At 43.5% G+C, this 19,822-nt stretch overlaps 1 protein-coding gene across 3 annotated transcripts in view; it reads left to right on the forward strand.

Moving 5' to 3' along the window:
- The window catches only part of LOC140409230 (protein FAM53A-like), a 148,503-nt gene extending 129,953 nt beyond the window's left edge, over positions 1-18,550 (forward strand). For all 3 annotated transcript variants that reach the window (XM_072497535.1, XM_072497537.1, XM_072497538.1), the window contains exon 5: positions 17,504-18,550. In XM_072497535.1, coding sequence (XP_072353636.1) covers positions 17,504-17,836 — 333 coding nt within the window. In that variant the 3' untranslated portion in view covers positions 17,837-18,550. The remainder of the gene's footprint in view (positions 1-17,503) is intronic.
- Positions 18,551-19,822: the final 1,272 nt, after the last annotated feature.

A 19,822-nucleotide genomic window follows, 5' to 3' on the forward strand; every position in this document is an offset into this window, starting at 1 on the left:
ACCTGCCTCCACCACACTCACTGGCAGTGCATCCCAGACCCCAACCACTTGCTGTGTAAAGGTTTTACGCCTCACTTTTGTTTCTTTTGTCAATCACACCAAACCTGTGCTCCTTCATTCGTGGTCCTTCCACCAAAGGGTACCATTTCTCCCTAACCCCTCATAATTTTGAACACCACCTATCAAATCTTCTCCAAGGAAAACAGACTATCTTCGCAGTTCCTCATCCCAGGAAGCATTCCTGGATTTCTGACAAAGTAAAAAGACTTGAGGCGTTGACTCGGTTTCTCTCCTAGTAGGTGTTACAGACCTGCTGGGTTTTCCCTGGTGTCCTCCTTTTCTTGTTAAGCATTCCTTTCTGCATTCTCTCCAATGCCTTCACATCCCTAATGATTTGTGGCTCCCAGAACTGGGCATGACATTCCAGCCGAGGCCGAACGAGTATTTTATACGAGTTCAACACAACCTCCCTGCCCCTATACACTATATCGCCACCAATAATAGAATACTGTAAACTGGTCCCTCGCCCTATCCCCTCCATCAAATAGGCACATATAAACCCAGGTCGCTCTCGAAACCTGGCCTTATTTTAAAATGATATTTTGCATTTGTGTAGGGTGACTTGTATACATAAAGAACAGATCTGAGCTGACGATACAATGCAAATTCATTTTTTATTTCCTCTCTGACAGTTAACATTTCTGATTAAGCTCATTTGTGGTGGGATGTTCTTCACATCTCACTGCTTGTGCATCTTAACAGCTACTGTTAAATTGATAACTGGTGAACTATAAAGTAATTGTCAACCGATACACTTTAGACTGAGTTCAGTTTAACCACATTAAAGTCGTGCAGTGGTAAACTGCCCCCTTACCAAGTTATTCTTAAAAGGATGTTGTCGTAAGTTATTTATTGACAAGAAATTTTAAGGGCCTTCAATTTCCTGAAGAGTCTAATTACCACAATTTTATGCTCTTCAATTTATTAGCACTTAAATATTTATCAAGTTGTAGGAAACTAAACAAAACAGGAATACAATCCCAGTTGATGTTAGAACTGGAGGGGTAGATCCCAGAATGGAACCCTGGCTCAACAAGACCGCAACTTACATTTTAAAAAAGGAAGTGTGGAGGAACAGAGTTGCTTGCTGGGTGTGTTCTATCGGCCCCTGAACAGCCCAAGAAAAACTGAAGATCAGATATATAGGCAAATTTCAGAAGTGTAAAAATAATAGGGTAGTTATAGTGGGGGATTTCACTTTCACAATCAATAGTGTGAAAGGTTTTGAGGGAGTGGAATTCTTGAAAAGCACCCAGGAGAACTGCCAGTACGTAGAAGGTCCTGGGCAAGGCCGCTCAAGTGATTGAAGTATCACTGGGGAGCATTTTGCAGACAATGCTCATAACTGGGTTGGAGATTGATGTGGAGATGCCGGCATTGGACTGGGGTGGGCACAGTAACAAGTCTTACAACACCAGGTTAAAGTCCAACAGGTTTATTTGGAATTACTAGCTTTCAGAGCATAGCTTCTTCATTGGGTGAGTGATTGTTATGGAAAAGGACAAGAATGGGCCTGAAATCAAAGCCCTAAACTGGGGGTAGGCCGATTTTAATAGGGTCGGATATGATTTGGGCAGAGACGCCTCGAGGTAAATCTGCGACAGAACAGTGGGCAACGCTGTCAAGAAGGAAATAGAGAGAGTACAGGGCCAAAATGTTCCAATCAAGAAAAAGGGTGGGACCAGCAAATCCACTGAACCCTGGATATTGAGGGATATACAGCATTGGATAAAGAGAAAAATGGAAGGAAGCTTATGGAAGATATCAAGGGCTCAACAACAGAAGCTATAGAACAATAGAATGTGCAGAAGCTAACTTAAAAGGAAATTAGGAGAGCAAAAAGGAAACATGAAAGGATACTGACAGGTAAAATAAAGGAAAATCCAAAGTTATTTTACAAGTACATTAAGGGTAAGAGGATAACAAGGGAAAGAGAAGGGCCCATTAAGGGCCACACTGGTAATTTGTTTATGGCGTTTCGGAGGACATGCGTAGGGTTCTAATTGAATACTTTGTTGGTGTTCATGGGATGATGTGGGTATAGAAATCAGGGAGCAGGACTGTGATTAAAAATTAAAGAAATTAACGTAGAGGAGAGATTCTGAATGGTCTGTCTGGCTTAGAAGTAGATATGTCTCCAGGGCCGGATGAAATGTCTCCCAAGCTGTTGAGTGACGCAAGGGAGGAAATAAAAGGGATTCTGGCAGTAATTAGCAATTCCTCTGGCCACAGGAGAGGGACTGGAGGATAGCCAATGTGGTACCATTATTCAAGAAGGGAAGAATGGATAAACCAGGAAACTACAGGCCATTCAGTCTAGTCTGAGTGGTGGGGAAACTATTGGAAGCAATTCTAAGAGAGAATTAATCTGCATTTGAGGAGGCAGGGGTTAATCAAGAACAGTCAGCATGATTTTGGTAAAAGTAAATAGCCAGGAGGATAGCCTACAGAGAGGATATAGACGGGCTGATCAGTGGCAAATGGAATTACATCCGGATTAGTGTGAGATGATGCACATAGGCAGGACAAACAAGGCATAGGCAGGACAAACAAGGCAAGGGAATTTATGATGCGGCAGGACCCTGGGAAGCACCGAGGATCAGAAGGATCTTGGTGTACATGTACACCGATCCCTTAAGGGAGCAGAGCAGGTGGATACAGTGTTAAGAAGGCATATGGTATACTTGTTGAATAACTTGGTTCTCACTGGAATGAAGGAAGTTGAGGGGAGACCTGATAGAGGTCTACAAAATTATGAGGGGCATAGACAGAGTGGATAGTCAGACTTTTTCCCAGGGTAGAGGGGTCAATTACTAGGGGGCATAGGTTTAAGGTGCGAGGGGCACGGTTTAGAGGAGATGTGTACGAGGCAAGTTATTTTTTATACAGAGGGTATTGGGTGCATAAGAACTAAGAGCAGGAGTAAGCCATCTGGCCCCTTGAGTCTGCTCCGCCATTCAATGAGATCATGGCTGATGGACTCAGCTCCACTTTCCGGCCCGAACACCAAACCCTTCATCCCCTAATTCTTCAAAAAAACTATCTATCTTTATCTTGAAACATTTAATGAAGGAGCCTCAACTGCTTCACTGGGCAAGGAATTCCATAGATTCACAACCCTTTGGGTGAAGAAGTTCCTCCTAAACTCAGTCCTAAATCTACTTCCCCTTATTTTGAGGCTATGCCCCCTCATTCTGCTTTCACCTGCCAGTGGAAACAACCTGCCCATCTATCCTATCTATTCCCTTCATAATTTTATATGTTTCTATAAGATTCCCTCGCATCCTTCTAAATTCCAACGAGTACAGTCCCAGTCTACTAAACCTCTCCTCGTAATCCAACTCCTTCATCTCTGGGATTAACCTAGTGAATCTCCTCTGCACACCCTCCAGCGCCAGTACGTCCTTTCTCCGGTAAGGAGACCAAAACTGAACACAATATTCCAGGTGTGGCCTCACTAACACCTTATACAGTTGCAGCATAATCTCCCTAGTCTTAAACTCCATCCTTCTAGCAATGAAGGACAAAACTCCATTTGCCTTCTTCATCATCTGTTGCACCTGTAAACCAGCTTTTTGCAACTCATGCACTAGCACACCCAGGTCTCTCTGCACAGCAGCATGTTTTAATATTTTATCATTTAAATAATAATCCCTTTTGCTGTTATTCCTACCAAAATGGATAACCTCACATTTGTCAACATTGTATTCCATCTGCCAGACCCTCGCCCATTCACTTAACCTATCCAAATCCCTCTGCAGACTTCTGGTATCCTCTGCACTTTTTGCTTTGCCACTCATCTTCGTGTCGTCTGCAAACCTGGACACATTGCACTTGGTCCCCAACTCCAAATCATCTATGTAAATTGTGAACAATTGTGCGCCCAATACTGATCCCTGAGGGACACCAGTAGCCACTGATTGCCAACCAGAGAAACACCCATTAATCTCCACTTGTTGCTTTCCATTAATTAACCAATCCTCTATCCATGGTACTACTTTACACTTAATGCCATGCATCTTTATCTTATGCAGCGACCTTTTGTGTGGCAGCTTGTTAAAAGCTTTCTGGAAATCCAGATATACCACATCCATTGGCTCCCTGTTAGCTACCGCACTGTTAATGTCCTCAAAAAAGTCCACTAAATTAGTTAGGCACGACCTGCCCTTTATGAACCCATGCTGCGCCTGCCCAATGGGACAATTTCCATCCAGATGCCTCGCCATTTCTTCCTTGATAGATTCCAGCATCTTCCCTACTACCAAAGTTAAGCTAACTGGCCTATAATTACCCACTTTCTGCCTATCTCCTTTTTTAAACAGTGGTGTCACGTTTGCTAATTTCCAATCCGCCGGGACCACCCCAGAGTCGAGAGAATTTTGATTTCCCTAGCCATCTCTTTTAGCACTCTGGGATCCATTCCATCAAGGCCAGGAAACTTGTCTACCTTTAGCCCCATTAGCTTGCCCATCACTACTTCCTTAGTGATAACAATCGTCTCAAGGTCCTCACCTGTCATCGCCTCATTTCCATCAGTCACTGGCATGTTATTTGTGTCTTCCACTGTGAAGACCGACCCAAAAAACCTGTTCAGTTCCTCAGCCATTTCCTCATCTCCCATTATTAAATCTCCCTTCTCATCCTCTAAAGGACCAATATTTACCTTAGCCACACTTTTTTATTTTATATATTTGTAGAAATATTTACTATCTGTTTTTATATTCTGAGCAAGTTTACACTCAATCTATCTTACTCTTTATAGCTTTTTTAGTAGCTTTCTGTTTTCCCCCCCCCCCCCTAAAGATTTCCTAGTCCTCTAGCCTCACACTAATCTTTGCCACTTTGTATGCTCTTTCCTTCAATTTGATACTCTCCCTTATTTCTTTAGATATCCACGGTCGATTTTCCCTCTTTCTACCATCCTTCCTTTTTGTTGGTATAGTGCTGAGCACTGTGAAAAATCGCTTGGAATGTTCTCCACTGTTCTTGAACTGTTTCACCATAAAGTCTTTGCTCCCAATCTACCTTAGCTAGTTCTTCTCTCGTCCCATTGTAATCTTCTTTGTTTAAGCATAAAACACGAGTGTTTGATTTTACCTTCTCACCCTCCATCTGTATTTTAAATTCCACCATATTATGATCGCTCCTTCAGAGAGGATCCCTAAGTATGAGATCATTAATCAATCCTGCCTCGTTACACAGAACCAGATCGCTTGTTCCCTCTTGGGTTCCATTACATACTGTTCTAGGAAACTATCGCGGATACATTCTAAAAACTCCTCCTCAAGGCTGCCTTGGTCGACCTGGTTAAACCAACGACGTAGATTAAAATCCCTCATGATAACTGCTGTACCATTTCTACATGCGTCAGTTATTTCTTTGTTTATTGCCTGCCCCACCATAATGTTACTATTTGGTGGCCCATAGACTACACCTATCAGTGACTTTTTCGCCATACTATTCCTGATTTCCACCCAAATGGATTCAACCTTATCCTCCATAGCACCAATGTTATCCCTTACTATTGTCCGGATGTCACCCTTAAATAACAGAACTACACCCTTACCATCCACTCTGTCCTTCCGAATAGTTTGATACCCTTGGATATTTAACTCCCAGTCATGACCATCCTTTAACCATGTTTCAGTAATGGCCACTAAATCATAGTCATTCACTATGATTAGCGCCATCAACTCATTTACCTTATTCCGAATACTACAAGCATTCCGGTAAAGTACACTTATGTTGGCTTTTATACCTCTGTTTTGAATCTTAGCACCTTGATCAGTAACCTCTCCTAAGTTATTTTTCCTCTTCTATCTTCATGTAACAACCTGCCGCGTTGCTTTCCATTTATGTTTTTACTTCCCGTTTTATTCCTTTTAGTATTACTGGGCCTATTCACTGAGCTCCCCTCAGTCACTGTACCTTGTACTGTGGCCCTTTTTGATTTTTGACTATGGTTTCTCTGCCTTACACTTTCCCCCTTACTGCCTTTTGTTTCTGTCCCTGTTTTACGACCTTCCGACTTCCTGCATCGGTTCCATCCCCCTGCCACATTAGTTTAAACACTCCCCAACTGCTCTAGCAAATAGCCCCCTACGACATCAGTTCCAGTCCTGCCCAGGTGTAACCCATCCACTTTGTACAGGTCCCACCTACCCCAGAACAGGTCCCAATGCCCCAGGCATCTGAAACCCTCCCCCTGACACCATCCCTTCAGCCACGTATTCATCCTATATATCCTGTCATTTCTACTCTAACTAGCACGTGGCACCGGTAGTAATCCTGAGATCACTACCTTTGAGGTACGATTTCTTAACTTCCTTCCTAGCTCCCTGTATTCCGCTTTTAGGACCTCATCCCTTTTTTTACCTATGGCGTTTGTGCCGATGTGTACCACAACCACTAGCTGTTCACCCTCCCACTCCAGAATGTCCTGTACCCGCTCCGAGACATCCTTGACCCTAGCACCAGGGAGGCAACATACAATCCTGGAGTCTCGTTTGTAGCCACAGAAACGCCTGTCTATTCCCCTTACAATTGAATCCCCTATAACTATTGCACCGTCACACTTATCACCCCTCCCCTCTGCAGCAGAACCAACCATGGTGCCACAAGTTTGGCTGTTGCTGTTTTCCCCTGAGGCCATTTCCCTCAACAGTATCCAAAGCGGTATATCTGTTCTGCAGGGGAATGGCCACAGAAGATTCCCGCACTACCTGCCTCGCTCTCATGCTCTGTCTGGTGGTCACCCATTCCCTTCCTGCCTGCGGAGTCTGAGCCTGCGGTGTGACCACCTCTCAATACGTGCTATCCATGATGCTCTCCGACTCGCGGATGCTCCACCGTGTCTCCAGCTGCCGCTCCAGCTCTGAAACATATGCCTGGAACTAGCTGCCGGAGAAGGTGGTGGAAGCAGGGACAACAATGACATTTAAGGGGCATCTTGACAAATACATGAATAGGATGGGAATAGAGGGATACGGACCCCGGAAGTGTAGAAGATTTTAGTTTAGACGGGCAGCATGGTCGGCGCAGCTTTGGAGGGCCGAAGAGCTTGTTCCGGTGCTGTACTTTTCTTCCTTCTTTGTACTTGCCTTTATTAGCTGAGGCATGAGGTTTAAGAGCATAGACATATAGACATCGACATAGAACATACAGTGCAGAAGGAGGTCGTTCGGCCCATCGAGTCTGCAGCGACCCACTTAAGCCCTGACTTCCACCCTATCCCCGTAACCTAATAACCCCTCCTAACCTTTTTGGACACCAAGGGCAATTTAGCATGGCCAGTCCACCTAACCGGCACGTCTTTGGACTGTGGGAGGAAACCGGAGCACCCGGAGGAAACCCACGCAGACACAGGGAGAACGTGCAGACTCCGCACAGACAGTGACCCAGCAGGGAATTGAACCTGGGACCCTGGCGCTGTGAAGCCACAGTGCTATCCACTGTGCTACCATGCTGCAGGGAGGTTCTGCTGGAACTGTATAAAATGTTGGTTAGGCCACACTGGAAAGGGTGTAGAGGAGATTTACCAGGATTTTGCCTGGGCTGAGTTTTCGTTATGAAGATTGATTGGATAGACTGGGATTGTTTTTCTTGGAGGAAAGACAGAAGGAGGACATCAAATCATATAATCCCTACAGTGCAGAAAAGTAGACCTTTCGACCCACCGAGTCTGCACCGGCCCTTTGAAAAAGCACCCCACCCAATCTTTGGGCGCTAAGGGGCAATGTTTAGCATGGCTAATCCACCTAACTTGCACATCGTTGGACTGTGGGAGGAAACTGGATGATTGAGATGTTTAAAATTGAGGGGCCTAGATAGAGTAGTCAGGAAGAAACGTTCCCCCTTGGTGGAGGGATAAATGACCAGGAAGCATAGATTTAAGGTTAGGGGCAGGTGTTTTTGAGGGGATGTGAGGAAAAAGCTCTCCACCCAGAGAGTGATGGGAATTCGGAACTCGCTGCCTGAAAAGGCCTTTCCTGTGATGTAGACATATATGACTCTAGGGCTGCTAATTAGTTTTAACGACAAGAAGAAAAATGATTAAACATGAAAATTGGATTGTAATACAGCATTCCTAACTCTCCCTTTAATCTTAAAGTCTGTGCCTGTTTAAAATGAACAAGGATTTCAAAGTACATCTTAAACTACAATGGTCGCCTTAGCACAGTCCCACTTAAGCACACAGATCATTGACCAGCGGATTTATCAACTTTCGGTCCTAGCGAGGCCAACACTGTGGTTAGCACGGCTGCCTCACTGCGCCGAGGACACTGGTTCGATCCCGGCCCCGGGTCACTGTCCATGTGGAGTTTGCACATTCTCCCCGTGTCTGCGTGGATCTCATACCTACAAACCAAAAATGTGCAGGGTAGGTGATTGACTCTGCTAAATTGTCCCTTGGAAAATATTTTTCAAATCTTTCGGTCCAAACTGACCTGTTTTTCTCTCACCCTGCTCTGGATTGTTCTACAGCCAAAGTGGGCAACTGTTTATTGATTGGCCAGTTTCACCTTCTGTGTGGTTACTGTTGAATATCTTAAATAGTATTGATTAGCTATGGTTTTGCAGAATGCATTATACCTGATCATTAAATATTGAGGGTTGAGATGGATTGGAAATGGCACGGTAGCACAGTGGTTAGCACTGTTGCTTTCACAGCGCGCCAGGGGCCCAGGTTCCATTCCGCCTTGCGTCGCTGTCTGTGCGGAGTCTGCACGTTCGCCCTGTGTCTGTGTGGGTTTACTCCGGGTTCTCCGGTTTCCTCACACAAGTCCCGAAAGACGTGCTTGTTGGGTAATTTGGACATTCAGGAATTCTCCCTGTGTACCTGAACAGGCGCCGGAATGTGGCAACTAGTGGATTTTCACAGTAACTTCATTGCAGTGTTAATGTAAGCCTTCTTGTGACACTGATAAAGATCATCATAAACACTAGATTATCATAAACTGTACCTCTACCAATGGAGTTAGAATGTCAACACATTGAGGACAGGACAGAAGGTCATTTAGCCATTGTATCTGTGCCACGGGCGGCATGGTGGCACAGTGGTTAGCACTGATGCCTCACGGCTCCAAGGTCCCAGGTTCAATTCCGGCCTCGGGTGACTGAGAGGAATTTGCACTTTCTCCCCGTGTCTGCGTGGGTTTCCTCCGGGTGCTCCGGTTTCTTCCCACAGTCAAAAGAAGTGCAGGTTAGGTGGATTGGCCATGCTAAATCACCCCTTGGTGTCTAAAAGGTGAGGTGTTACTGGTTTACGAGGATAGGGTGGAAGCATTGGCTTTGGTAGGGTGCTCTTTCCAAGGGCTGGTGCAGACCCGAAGAGCCTAATGGCCTCCTGCACTGTGCACTCTATGAATTCTTGCTAGAGAAACCTTGAGCTAATTAATCCCACTGCATTGCTCTCTCCTCTTTCCTCCTTTCCCAGACTCCCCTGCCCAAGTTCCTCATCTTGCTCTGTTTCAGGAGTTCATGTGATTTGCCTGAACTGCTTCCTGTGGCAAAGAATTACTATGCTTTGAAATTTTATAGAGCTCCATGTTTATTTTTTTTAAACTCTCTCCTTCTGTTACTGGCTCCTCACCAGAGCAAAAGACTTGTACAGCCTATTAAAGCTCTTCATAATTTTAAAAAACTGCAATTAAATCTGGTTGGTCCACATAATGGAAGAAAAAAAATCTGAAGTTTCGTTTCTCGTGCCAGACATAATCTCAATGAATTATTGTTCATTTTAATGCCCTCTGTAAAGAAATGTTTAAAATTGCACACATTACTGTCCCCATCTTTTGCCGCCTCTAAATTTATCATCATTTGTAGATGAGTTCATGATAAGGAGGTGAGTTGCTTTGTTTCTCCCATTGTTGTGGATTCTATTTTAACCACAAGTGGCTCAGTAGCAAGTGCGATGGGGAAATTCACAACTGAAATGTATTTTTAAAATGCAGAGGCGTGTGTTTTTTTTCATGTGATGGTGGCACTATTCTCATTAAGAACCAACTTTTAAAAATGGGACTCTTTATGTATTTTCCAATGTTCTTATTGGTTTGCAAATGCAGACAGGACTGCTTGAGATAATGTCCCATTGGAATGTAAATAAACGAAGCAGGAATCTCTTTGCAATTTACTGCTTTAACATTGCAGTGCTATTTGCATTAACAGCAGCTGTGTTGATTGGAGATATGAAATAGTTCCAACTTGTTTTTCAATAGTGAGAAAAGCATTGGGGATCTTAAAATATGATTTGAGTCATTTAATCTTCCGTATCTGCATTTTATTAGTTTCAAGCTTGCTGTCAGATATATTCCAAAAAGGGCAGTTAGGTAACTGCAATACTTGCAAAAAGCCTGAAAACCTTCAGTTTATGCCAATCTCAGCTGGCCTGTCAGCAATTGTGGAGAGATAAGGGAGCTAACGGTTTGAGTCAGGGTGACTTTGTCAAAGTCGTCCAGACTCGAAACGTTAGTTCCCTTTTCTCGCCACAGATATTGTCAGACCTGCTGAGATTGTCCAGTATTTTCTGTTGGTGTTTCAGATTCCAGCATCCACAGTAATTTGCTTTTATCTTCAATCTATGACAAGCTTCTTGGTTTGAAACTGAGAATATAAGGTTTATTGTCAGTGGAATATGATTTCCATCAATCTATTGCAAAAGTCTTATCTCTGATTTTGTGTGAAATTGTGTGGTTCTTCTGGGTTAAGTTGCTCCTTGTCATATGCACCAAGCCCCCCTTCAATGTCAAAAAATCTGGTACCCATCAGGTTTTCCTGTCTGACTAAAATGGAGGTATGGAACTTAATACACCAAATTCCCAGCACCATATTCCCATCAATGTAAATTCTAGCGCCAATGCCGATATTGTGTACATTGTTCATGCTATGTTGTCTTTCCAGAGGAGCATTGATAAAAATTATTTTTCTTTGTGTGCCTTTCAAAGATGATGCAGAAAATATATAATATGAATAAAATCACTGCACATCTTTTGATAATTGCTTCCTAAATTGTTTTCTTAAAATATTTTAAAACAAATTCTTTGTGTTGCAAGATGGAGTGCAAGATGTACTTTTTATAATGAGCAAATACCTCTAAGTCTGCAGCCTGCTTTATAAATTGTATGTGTGGAGGAGCTGAAGCATCATTGAGGTTTAGCACCATTCTGATTCTCGTGAGGCTTTTTCTTTTCACACAGGATCCTTTAAACCTGTGGCCAGGGCGTTTGCTACTTTTGTTCTATCGGACAATAACTTGCATTTACATACTATTATTGCAGTAAAATGGCCCAAGGCCCCCCAGAAGTATTATTAGACATTTGACATTGCCATATGGGATATTAGGACAGGAAAAAGGTAGGTTACAAGGTGTCTCTTGGAGGTAGAGAGATGAAGGTTTAGGAGGGAGATCACAGAGCTGAGGGTCTGGACAGTTGGGACATATTGCTGCCAATGAAGGGGTGAAGAGATGTACTTGTCAGAATTGGAAGAGCACGAGTTCTGAGTGAGTTCCAGCGAAGGAGAAGGTTGGAAATGAGGGGAGGTCATGAAGGGACTGAACGCTAGGATGTCAGGATTGTAAATTTGAGACTCGTTACAAATAAAGTTACATGCAAGCTCTTCACAAGTGAAATTACATGCCAGTGTTGTGCATTTGTGTTGATGGGGTATTAATGGTGATTCTGCAACCATGGAGCCAAGATTGAGTGCCCTTGTCAGCAATTCCAACTTCCTCTTTGATCTTAGATGGGAAACCATGTAATTAACAGTTTTATTTTAATGCAAAAGCATTGTAAAACATCAAGAGCAGGAGTAGACCATTCGGCTCTTGGAGCCTGTTCCACCATTCATTATGATCATCATAGAATCCCTACAGTCCAGAAGGAGGCCATTGAGTCTGCACTAACCCACAAAAAGAGCATTCTTACCTAGGCCCATTCCCCTGCCCTAAAACTGTAACCCCCATCCAACCTTTGGACACTAAGAGGCAATTTAACATGAACCTTACCTGCACATCTTTAGACTGTGTGAGGAAACCGGAGCACCCGGAGGAAACCCACACAGACACTGGGAGAAATTGTAAACTCCACATAGATGGTCACCCAAGGCCGGAATTGAACCAGGGTCTCTGGCGCTGTGCGGCAGCAGTGTTAACCACTGTGCAACCGTGCTGCCCATGGACGATCGTACAACTCCGTAAGCTGTTCCTGCTATTCTATCCCCCCTCCAAACCCCAATATCCTTTGATCCCTTTAGCCCCAAGAGCTATATTTAACTCCTTCTTGAAAGCATACAATGTTATGGCCTCAACTGCTTTCTGTGGCAATGAATTCCACTGGTTCACCACTCTAGATGAAGAAATGTCTCCTCCCCTAAGTCCTAAATGGTTTATTCAATGTCTTTAGACTGTGACCCCAGGTTCTGAACTCATCCTTCTGCATCAACCCTGTCAAGCCCTGTTGGAATTTTATAGGTTTCTGTGAGACTCTTTCCCCCCCCCCCCCCCCCCCCCCCCCCACTCGTTCTGCATCTACCCTGTCTAGCCCTGTTAGAATTTTAAAGGTTTCTATGAGATCGCCTCTCATTCTTCTGAACTCCAGCGAGTACAATCCTAACCGATTCAATCTCTCCTCGTATGTCAGTCCTGCCATCCCAGGAATCAGTCTGGTAAACCTGTGCTGCACTCCCTCTAGAACAGGAACATCCTTTGTCTGATAACTAGACCAAAACTGCACACTATCCCAAGCGTGGTCTCACCAAGGCCATGTACAGTTCCAGTAAGACATCCCTGCTTTTGTACTCAAATCCTGTCTCTATGAAGGCCAACATACCATTTGTTGTCTTTACTGCCTGCTGCACCTGCATCCTTACTTTAAGTGACTGGTGTACCAAGACACCGAAGCCTCTTTGCACATTTCCCCCTGAATCTATAGCCGTTCAGATAACCTGCCATCCTGATTTTGCAACCAAGGTTATACATTATACTGCATCTGCCATGCATTTGCCTACTCACTCAACTTGTCCAAATCACACTGAAGCATCTCTGCATCCTCCTCACAGCTCAACCTCTCACCCAGCTTGGGTCATCTGCAAATTTGGAGATATTACATTTATTTCCCTCTACTATATCATTTGTCTATATTATGAATAGTAGGCATCCTAGCACTGATCCCTACGGCACCCCACAAGTCACAGCCTGCCATTTGGAAGAAAACCCATTTATTCCTACTCTTGATTCCTGTCTGCCAGCCAGTTTTTTAATTATTTCAATACACTACCACTAATCCCATGTGCTTTAATTTTGCATGCTAATCTCTTATGTGCGACTTTGTCTCAACCCTTCTGCAAGTCTGACATCCACTGTTTTCCCCGCATCAGCTCTACTCCTCGAAGAATTCCAGTACATTTGTTGTGATGATTTCTCTTTCATACATCCATGCTGGCTCTGTCCGAGCCTTCCACTGTTCTCTACGTGCTCTGCTATTAAATCTTTTATATGGTTTTGATCCTTTTCCCTACTGCTGACACCAGGCTGACTGGTCTATAATCCTGTTTTCTCTCACTTTACTTTTTAAATAATGCCATTACATTAGCTACTCTCCAATCTGTAGGGAACTGTCCTAGAGTCTATAGAATCTTGGAAGATCACTATTTCTATTGCCACTTCCTGAAATCCTCTGAGAATGTACTCTACTGTCGTCTGGGATGTAGACTATCAGGCCCTGTGGATTTATCAGCCTTCCATCCCATCAATTTCCCCAACACCATTTCCTTACTAATTCTGATATCCTTCAGTTCCTCCCCCTCTCTAAGCCCTGTGTTTCCCCAGCATTGTGTCTTCCTTTGTTCCTATTATAAATTCCCCTGTTTGTGACTGTAAGGGACCTACACTTAACCTTCACCAATCTTTTCTACTCGCATACCTACAGGAGATTTTACAGTCCGTTTTTATGTTCCCTGCAAGCTTAATCTTTTATGCCACTTTCCCCTTAATTCCTTAGTCCTCTTTTGCTGAATTCTAAACTGCCCCCAATTCTTAGGTCTGCTGTTTTTTCTGGTCTATTTGTATGCCTCCTCTTTGTATCGAATACTTCCTTGTATCGAATATTATCTGTAATTTCCCTCATAAACCGTGGTTGGCCACCTTTCCCATTTTTGTGCCAGACAGGAATTAACGATTGTTGCACTTCACCCATGCACTCTTACCTATTCACAGTCATCCCTTCAAGTCGTGCTTCCCATTATATTTTATTGGATTCGATTTCCACCATCTGACATGGTGGGATTTGAACATGGGTCCCCAGAGTATTACCCTGGGTTTCTGGATCTCTAGTGACAATACCGCTATACCCCCATCTCTTCAGCTATGTATTCCACTGATGTATCCTGCTATTTCTGCTCTGACTAGCACTCATTGGCAGTCATGTCATCTTGCTTTTGAGGTCCAACTTTTCAACTTGCCTCCTAATTCCCTATGTTCTGCTTGTTGATCTGATCTCTTTTCCTAACCCATGTTGTTTATACCAATGTGTACCACGGCCACTAGCTGTTGTTCCAGCATGTCCTGTAGCTGCGCTGAGACATCCTTCACCCTTCAAGGAGACAACTCCCCATCCTGGAGTCTTGTTTGCGGCCACAGACATGCCTATCTATTCCCCTTAAAATTGAATATACTATAACTATTGCATTCCCACACTTTTCCCCCTCTCATGTGCAGCAGAGCCAACCGTGGTGCAATGAATTTGGCTGTTCCTGCTTTCCCCTGAGGCCATTCTCCTCCCAACAGTATTCCATGGGGCATATCTGTTTTGCAGGAGAATGGTCACGGGAGATTCTTGTGCTGCCTAGTCCTCTTCTCTGCCTGATGGTCACTCATTCTCTTCCTGCCTGCGGAGTCTTAGCCTGCAGTGTGACCACCTCTCTATATGAGTGATATCCATGATACTCAGCACTTTGCGGATGCTAGTCGCTGCTCCAGCTCAGAAACCCAAGCTTCCAAGAGTTGCAGGTGGAGACACACTGCATGCTAGCCTCAGCCACTAGAAATGTCCTGGCTTCCGTGGCAGCACGGTGGCACAGTGGGTTAGCCCTGCTGCCTTATGGCGCCGAGGTCCCAGGTTCAATCGTGGCTCTGGGTCACTGTCCGTGTGGAGTTTGCACATTCTCCCCGTGTTTGCGTGGGTTTCGCCCCCACAACCCAAAGATGTGCAGGATTGGCCACGCTAAATTTCCCCTTAATTGGAAAAAATGAATTGGGTATTCTAAAATTTAAAAAAAAAAGAAATGTCCTGGCTTCCCACATGAAATGAAATGAAAATCGCTTATTGTCACAAGTAGGCTTCAAATGAAGTTGCTGTGAAAAGCCCCTAGTCGCCACATTCCGGCGCCTGTTCGGGGAGGCTGTTACTGGAATTGAACCGTGCTGCTGGCCTGCCTTGGTCTACTTTCAAAGCCAGCAATTTAGCCCTGTGCTAAACATAGAGCATGAGGAGCACATCATGACTTTGAGCTCCTATGACTTTCCCCTTCAAGCAACTTCAATTTAAAATCAAATAATATCAATTGCTCTAGCGCCCTTCTTCCCAGGTCCTTGTTACTACGGAATATCGCCCTCACAAATCAGCTGCTTCTACTTGCCCCGCATCACTTTTGAATCCTGTCATCACCTCAGCAACTCCCAAGCTACACTGTGCTTTCCGTCTCAACGGGCTCTCTTATCTCCCTGGCTCGCTCAGCTTTCAGTCGCGCTCTTACAGGCTCTTTTATCTCCTCGGCTCAGCTCTCAGTCTCGCTCTTACACGCGCTCGTTTATTTCCCCAGGTCCGCTGTAATAGTAAATGTGTGAATTGTAATCTAGTTAATTTCTAAACTACCATTCACATTCCGTATAGTAGCTTTGGGTTGTTGCCTTTGACTATATTTGAAGCTTTTCGTCTTTTTACAACTGAACAGGGATTCAAGAGCTTGGGCATGTCATTTGTTTGGTGGGGGGTGTCGGGGGCAGGGGGAGGTAGAATGGGGATATTTCTTGAGGTCAGATCCAAGGAATGGAGGAGTTATTGTGGAGGAGGTTAGAGATGCCTTGGTTGAGAGAATTTTAAACCAGGTAAGTATTGAGAAGAGCAAAGCCACTAACCGAGGGCCCAGTACCAACTCCACTGCCGCTTTCCCTCCTTCCGCCTATTTCAGGCAGAACCAGTCCTTCCCAATCTTAGCACCAAATTGAACTTCTAACCCCATATCACAAAAGCCATCACCCTCCAGTCCAGCTGCTGCTGGGCCCCTTATCCACCATGCTTAGTGTCACCTCTAGACTCCGCTATTCCAATGATACCCTGACTGATCTTGAGCTCATCCAAAACTCTACTCAAATCTTTGACCACACCAAGCCCCTCTGTGTTCACCACCTGTAATGACTCATGGTTCCCTAATGCCTTGAATGTAAAATTCTCATCCTTGCATTTAAATCCCTCCAATAAATCCTAAACAAAAATAGGAAATGGTTGAATTATGCAACAACTCGAGCAGCATCATTGGAAAGAGAAACATAGTTAATTGTTTTGACCTGAAACATCATTTTTCAGTGCTGGAAATCACTTCCCGTGCACATTTTGTTTGCACTGTTGTCAATTCTAATTGCCATTTTCTTGATTGTGCAACCAACTAGACCTCATGTTCTGGAATTTTCTCTCTGCACCTCTTCTTTTTCCTCTCCTTTATTCCTCAAACCCTCCCTTTTGCCAAGCTTTTTACCCCCCCCCCTGCTTTCATTCTATGGTTCAACACCCAATTTTTCCTTGCAACAATGAGATGTTTTCCTATGTTATAGATGCATCATGTAACACGTGTTGTACTGGAGTGGGTCAGTTGAAAACGTTGTACCATTTTCCAGAGAACTCTTTTTTTTGGTGCGGGGGGGGGGGTAGTTGGGGGATGTTTCAAAAATTTTGATATTTTGCATACTTTTAAGTAGGTTTGGAATGAACTCCAGGAAATAAGCTCAACACTGTTGCTTTACTTCTAACTTTTATCAATAATGAATTCTGACTTGGGCAAGAGGGCTAACTCCATAACAGCAACTTTGTGTATAATTTAGGTGTGGAGAAATATTACTTTTTACATAGAATTTTACCGCACCGAAGTGAACCATTTGACCCAATGGGAATGGGCTGGTGTTTATGCACAACCGGATTCTTCTCCCGTCCTATCCATGCATTCTTTTCCTTTCTCTCTTGTGTGCATGCCCAACTTAATCTTCAATGCTTCATTCTTTTAGTTTTTTCTTTCTTCTCATCTCCTCTTTCTTTCCATTAAAAGTTGTCAAAGAGCTGCTACTGGAATTGTAGTCATTACCTACCAAAATAGTTTAACGTGAGAAATGTTTAGTTGTAAGTGGAATGATTCTGAGAACTTTTGGTTAACCAAAGTGTCTTTTTTTTTTTACCAGACATTAAAGAACTCAAAAAGCCTTTGCTCTCTTGACTATGAAGAAGATGATGAAGATGAAGATGATCACCATATGAAGACTATTGTGTCCTCGCCTTGTGACTCAAATGATCTGTTAATGAACATCACTCCAGGCTCCAGTCCAGTCAAAGAGCGCGACTCTGCAAGATACCTTGGCTCTGGGAGCCGAGATGGCTGCCATTCAAGGAATTATGGGAAAGAAGTCACTGTGAGCGAAAGTGAAGAAGATACAAGTGATTGTGAAAGCACTGAAGAAGGAATATTTCGGCTGGACTGTGGGGATCTGGATCTAGAGCAGATAGAAAACAACTAAAGGCTGCAACAATGTTCTAGATAAGACTGGTTGTTTTTATACTTTTTGTTGTGGTAGAAGATTACCTTTGCATAACTCATGTCCATTAAAAGAAAATTCTATTGGTTATTTTGGACTGCTTGAAGGTTTTTGTGCAAAGCATCAGTAGTCCCATGTCATGTGTATGCAGAAGAAGGTTCAGGGTTCAGCAACTTTATCTTGGATGCACAAGGTCGCCAATTTTTCGGGTTTGAGAAACGTTTTGGAGGAAGAGATTTTCTATAAATCCACCTCTGTTGATCTTTTGCAACCTATGCTACTTTTGAAACGACGAGAAAAGCTGACCTCTGCAAGGATGTGGATTTTTTTTTTTAAAAGGGGCATTCTACATTAAACTAAACTATACAGGTTTAACTACAGTGGTGTTGGTGCGGGTATCGTGCTGCTTTTTGTGGGGGGGGGAGGGGGAAGTCAGTATTTCAACAACAACAAAAAATTGACGTTTCACTTTTAAAAAGAGAAAACTAATGGCTTTGATGAACCCGAAATGGCCAACTAGACACAATGGACAACTCGTACTCTGGTCACAAGAATGTAATAAGCACTTGAGCTTTGGAAAGAGACTGTGATTGCCTGTTGTGATCGATTTCCCAGGAGTCAAACCCCTCAGCAATATTAGAAGGAAGACTTATATAGTCTTTAAATAAAATAAAATGGATTTTTGCTTTGCATTTCCTTTGGTTGTGTGCCTCCTTTATTTCCTGGATTTTGTTGTATGCTATTTTGCTATTTGCACACAATACAGTAAAAGGAGAACTCCACCTTGTGCAAGAAGGCTTTTTTTTCCATTTTCTACAAAGGTTTTATGATGGTCCTTCCAAAATAACGGTGTGTAGCAATTAAGTTTGCAAATTCATTTTTTTGAACCAAATGTTATGAGCAATGTCTGGTCTTTATTAGTTACTGGAGGTATAAAGGGGAGACCTACCAATTAGGGATAAACAATTTGCTTTATTCTCAAGTAATCTTGGACATGGAGTGGTAACATTGCCTTCAGGAGTACTGTTTTTTAAGTTGGGTCAAATCAAGAATTGTCAGCTTTGTTTTGGTTGAGAGAAGGATTTTTAAAAAATCCTGATTTACATCTTGAGGTAGTTGGGGTCCAAGATTGCTGATGCAAGTGTTAACATGCTTGCCTCTGAATCAGGAGATGGTTGATTTAAGTTTCATTGCAGAGACTTGGGCGGAAATCTCAATTGACACTTCAGTGCAGTTCTAAGGAAGATGTGTTTTGCTATTGTGCCCACATCTACCCTGTTAGGTTGACTTAAGATACACTCCACTTGCGTCCATTTGTGCCAGCAAAAGTTGTTTCAAATTCATCTTCCCACAAGTTGAGTGCCTGGTCCTTTAAATAACATTAGTGCTGGGCCCCATTTGCGGCAGTTGGCTTGATCTTTGGTGATTGATGTACAGACTTATCCCAATGCACCCGTGGGTTCCAAATTTGGCGAATGGGCATCACAACAGCCACTTGGACTGTGTGACGTCAGGATATCATGAGTTGAGTTTCTTTTGTAGCACTTGACGTCTGCATGAGTGCCCTCCGTGAAGGACCATGGAGGGTGATGTGCCACAGATATAAATTTTGAGCCCTGACCTCATCCACCAGATTTAGTACCAAGGGACAAGGTGATCCATGATTAGTTGACTGTTTGTGGAGAGTGAATCAGTGGTGGGTGAATCAAACTTATCATCTTGGTGACCATGAACATAAGTATCTTAAATTAGCTTGCAGTTGAAATTGGCCAGCTGGAGCAATTCTAGGCAACGGTAGACTATATATAAATATGAGGAATGGAAAATAGATACCAATACACACCCAGTTTAGAATAGCATTTCTGTGCTGTTGGAGGAATAGTCTGAAATATGCTGGGCTGGCGGATTATCTTGGAAGAAGCAGGAGATTTAAGTGTGGTTTGTTTCCTTAACACTTAAGTTAATGGA

Source organism: Scyliorhinus torazame, chromosome 3, assembly GCF_047496885.1.
Source record: "Scyliorhinus torazame isolate Kashiwa2021f chromosome 3, sScyTor2.1, whole genome shotgun sequence".
Taxonomy (NCBI): Eukaryota; Metazoa; Chordata; class Chondrichthyes; order Carcharhiniformes; family Scyliorhinidae; genus Scyliorhinus; species Scyliorhinus torazame.